This window comes from Cebus imitator, unplaced genomic scaffold (assembly GCF_001604975.1).
Source record: "Cebus imitator isolate Cc_AM_T3 unplaced genomic scaffold, Cebus_imitator-1.0 Scaffold189, whole genome shotgun sequence".
In the NCBI taxonomy this organism is placed as follows: Eukaryota; Metazoa; Chordata; class Mammalia; order Primates; family Cebidae; genus Cebus; species Cebus imitator.
Window position 1 is genome coordinate 3,642,851 of NW_016107504.1, and position 4,112 is coordinate 3,646,962.

General features: G+C 51.4%; 1 protein-coding gene across 1 annotated transcript; it reads left to right on the forward strand.

Moving 5' to 3' along the window:
* Positions 1–6: 6 nt before the first annotated feature.
* On the forward strand, positions 7–3,379 carry LOC108316563. The gene has a single exon (XM_017546506.2). It carries the CDS (start codon positions 1,462–1,464, stop codon positions 1,993–1,995), a length of 534 nt encoding a protein of 177 aa, XP_017401995.1. The 5' UTR covers positions 7–1,461; the 3' UTR covers positions 1,996–3,379.
* The last annotated feature ends 733 nt before the right edge of the window (positions 3,380–4,112 follow it).

The following is a 4,112-nucleotide window of genomic DNA, read 5'->3' on the forward strand; positions in this document are numbered from 1 at the left end:
CTGGAATTGGCTGGTTGGTTGTTTTTTTGAGCTTGGAGAATCCTTGCATCAGGGCCCACTTCTGGAAGACCGTGTAGATCCATTTCTTGGCTTTACAGGGAATGCCAGCATCCTGGGTCCGAGGAGCTATAGCTGTTGCCAGTGTTCTTTCCCTAGGGCCAGATTTCTTCAGCGTAGTCAGACTCAGTGTTGAATTGTTTAATATGGGTGACATCACGTCCTCTTCATCCTTTCTACCCCAAAATCCCATGTCTAGGTTGAAAGGGGGCTGCCAAGGAATTAGGTCCTCATGAGCGGAGGTTCAGGTGCTCCACAAAGAGGAGCTTTAGTTGAAGGACTTCAGCTCAGTTATGCACAGACCTCAAGAAGGCAGGCAGTGGCTGGACATTGCTGACTCTGCGTTGACTTCCACTAGGAACAGATTTGCTTAAGAACAGAAAAGATCATTTGGTGACTTTGCCTGATGAGCTTCCCTTCCCCTCTCCCACTCTAGGCAACACAGTTGACCTAGGCCAGTTCAGGTATTTCCAGTTTGACTGTGGTAGACCTACGTTGAGCTTCAGTGCTTCAGTGGTCGTAACTGTAGCAAATGGACCTACAGGAAGCAACCCTGGGAGGGACCGTCCTTCTGCAGAGGCCTGCGGGCATAGAGGCTATCAGTCCTCAGGGCTTGGGGAGCAGAAGGGGAGAACACCAAGTGCTCTTACTACCCTGAGCTCCTTTTAATGTGTAAGCTTTGTTTTCGGCCCTCTTTGAGGGCAGGGCCAAGCTTTTCTAAGTGCCTCTCACCCTAGGGTTGCCCTTTAGGAGAGGTACCTCTTGAATGGCTGGATTGGCCCTGCCCATTATGAAACTGCTATATGTAGGAATGGCAGATGAGGAAACATACAAGGCCTCAGTGCCCCATGGCCTCTTTACAAAAGGAGAAGTTGGAAGGGGGTTGTGGGAGGAGCCCCTGGGGGCCTAGCCTGTCCTCCACCAGAACCTGGAGTTGCTGCCAGCAGAGGACCTGTGCCTCAGCTGAGGACTACCTTTGGAATGTCAGGCGGTGTGACTGTGTAGGCCCTCTCCTCATCCTCGTTTCTGTGGCATGGCACAGGTTGCCCAGTAGCTTGAGCTTGCCCCATGTTGACATGCCTCCACAAGCTTACATTTGCTCTGGCTACAGCTCAGTGCCCCATTCTGGAGGGCACTTTCTGGTGCATGGAAGGAGAGAAGAAAGCAAAGGCCACATGCCTGGTATGGCCAAGCCAAAGACAGGTCCACCTGTCAGGGGAAGGAAGAAGTGAAGGGGACATGCAGGGCTTTGGGGGCCAGATTGGCTCAGAAACATGTAGGTTGAAAGAACAGAGGTGGCCCAGTCAATAGGTTTCACAGGGAGCCATGGCCTGTATTTGGGGCATTGGGGAGCAGCAGGCATCTGAACTGGTCTGAATCTCACTCTTTTCTTGGGCCAAGCCAATGTGGAGAGAAGGAACCCAACCAGACCCCTGGCAACCTGCCTTACAGGGTAGCGCACATATCTGCCCAATGCCAACCCTCTGCTGCTCCAGCTTTGGTACAAGAGTGAGGGAGAAGCTGGCGCTTGCCCACCCAGTGGCCAGTGGGCCTGTCTTCCCAGCTCCTCCTCAGGGCTTTGCTGTCAGTGCCAAGCCGGTTCCCCAGCCAGATTTCCATGTGCCATTTGCCAGCGTGTGGGAGCTCTGCGCATGTATGAGGGTGTTTGTAAAAGAGGGCAGTTTACTTTCAAATGGCCTCAGAAAGGGAAAAGAGTGCTCCCTCCAGCCCCCAGGTGGCCTTGACCAGGGATGTGGGCCAAGGAGTACAGTCTGTGGAGCTGGCCAACTTGTGGCATCCACTCCGAATAACAGAGACCCAGTCACGCCTACTTCGGGTCCTCCCGGCCCTCAGTATTTGCTTTTGTTCACCAAAGATGATCTGACCCACCTTCCTCCCAGAGGCACAACAGTAACATATTCCTCTGTCAGCCTGTGAGGGCATGTGGGGTTCTGAAGCCACGGACTCAGTCTCCCCAAGTCAGCAATCTCTTTCTCTGTCTCTCTCCTCGAACTTCATCGCATTTGTAGAAGCTACTTGCAGGGTCGCTGGGCTAACCAGGGCGATCGGCGAACTTTACTGTACAGTACCTCAGTCTAGCTGTCAGATCATCCCTTTTGCTGTAGCCTATGTTGGGGTTTTTATATTTGTGATCATTGGTAATTCAGTGTCTTATGAAGTGGGCACAGCTCCCCACAGAGTGCAAGTTGTCAGCACGTCTCTGTGCACTGGTTGTTGCGCAGGGCAGTGCCCTGTGGATGAGCTAGGTGGCTCAGGGGGCAGCAGAAGGGCCCTTTTCCCTGCTCCCTCTGCCACAAATACTTCCCTGGATTTGTAGACGTTGACCCAGAGTCATCTGTCCCCTCCTGAAAAGGATTTTCTTACTGGTTTCGACTGAAGGGGAAGTAGGGGAGGAGGAAAAAAGGACCATGTGTGATGCTCTCAGAGAAGACACTGATGCTGATTATGGAGGGTTTCCTGCAGGTCCTCGTGGGCTCCTGGGCAAGACCCCAGGCTGGGAAGGGGTTCCCCCCACTGCCCATCCTGCCTGCTCTGTGCTGGGCAGAGTCAGTGACAGGGAGGCGGCCCTCTTCTTATGTATATAGAGTGAGCTGATTTGGGCTCAGGAAAACCTAGTCACTTGTTGCTCTCTTCTGTGACATTTTTGTACGCTGGTTTGCTACTCACGGCAAGAAACAGACAAAACCCCGTGAAAAACAAAACAAAACAAAAGTCATTTCAAAAAAAGCTGTTGTTTTGAAAACTCTTGCTTTCTTTTGGTGTCAATTTTGTGTTTCGTTTTAAAGAATCCTTCATTTATATTGGTGTTACTGTAGTGAAGAGAATATGATAGGCTGATCTGTAATGGTTTCTGCCAGGAGCTTAGCAAATGCCTCTGACCCTCTTCCCCTACCCCTATCCTTCCTCGATTTCCAGTTGGGATTGCTATGCTCTGGGCAGACCCCTCACCGTCTCCCCTGAAACCCCACACAGTGGCTGTCTTTAGAACCAGTCTTTGTACTCTCCCTCAACAGCAGCAGGGTAAGGCTGGTTCTTGCGTGCTCTGTGACCCCACCAGTTTGCACACCTCTTGGGGCGTTTTGTAATGTGTTTTCTCTGTTTTGTAAAATCTTTTGATTGTACTGAAATGGTTTCTGCAGTTGCCTTTGGAAATAAATGGTCATTAATTTGTTTACTTAGCATTCTGCATTTTAGTCTCAAGTGTTTCTGTTGTTGGAGATCCTTGAATGAAAAGGAACCCTCACCATGGGACTTACTGCTATGTTTTCTTCATTTACTGTTAATTAGAAGATTTATGAGACCCAGGAGTCCTGGCCTTGCTTCCCAGAACCCTCTCAGAAGGCCCTCTGCTTTGAAAAGAAGACAAAAGGGGCCATTGGCCCTCCGTACTGTGGAAGACCCTCAAAGGACAGCTGGGCTCTCTCAGCGCAGCTTTGTCCTGGTAGCTGTGTGGCTGGTTGGCCTTGAATTCCCACACATTGCCTACTTCTGCCAGGGACCCATCAGACTATTTGCTCTTAGCAGGGCTTGTCTGCCAGGCCCATTTGCTGGGCTCTCTGGGACCCAAAATCACACTGGGCAAGCCTGGATGACTGAGCTGGAGAAGGCAAACACATTCAGGCCCAGTCAACCCAAATTTCCTGAGGGCCAGCTCTGCACCAGCACTTCTCAGCACAGGCCTGCACCCAGCATGGGTCGGACCATGAACAAGATAGCCTACCCTTTGGAAACAGACCTGCTTTTCCAAGGCTACCTGCTGAGCAGCCCATGATGACTGTGATTGCCCCTTTTTACACAGGACAGAGGCCCTATTCAGGCTTTCGCCAGGGCTGCTGTTTCTAGAGGGGACACAGCTAGACAGACCTGGCCGCCAGTGCAGGTGCATTTCCTCATTTGCCAGTGGTTGGGCACCCAGGCTATGAATGAGGCAGGGCCCTGCAATCGTGAACTAGATTAGCAGTCTAGAAAAGTCCCTTCTCTTGCTGCCTCACGTTCTTTATCAGCAAAGTAGTAACTCCAACTGCAGGCCAGAC

Bases quoted from the DNA above. Each gene is read 5' to 3' on its own strand.
- LOC108316563 (XM_017546506.2), top strand. From the start codon at position 1,462: ATGTGGAGAGAAGGAACCCAACCAGACCCCTGGCAACCTGCCTTACAG.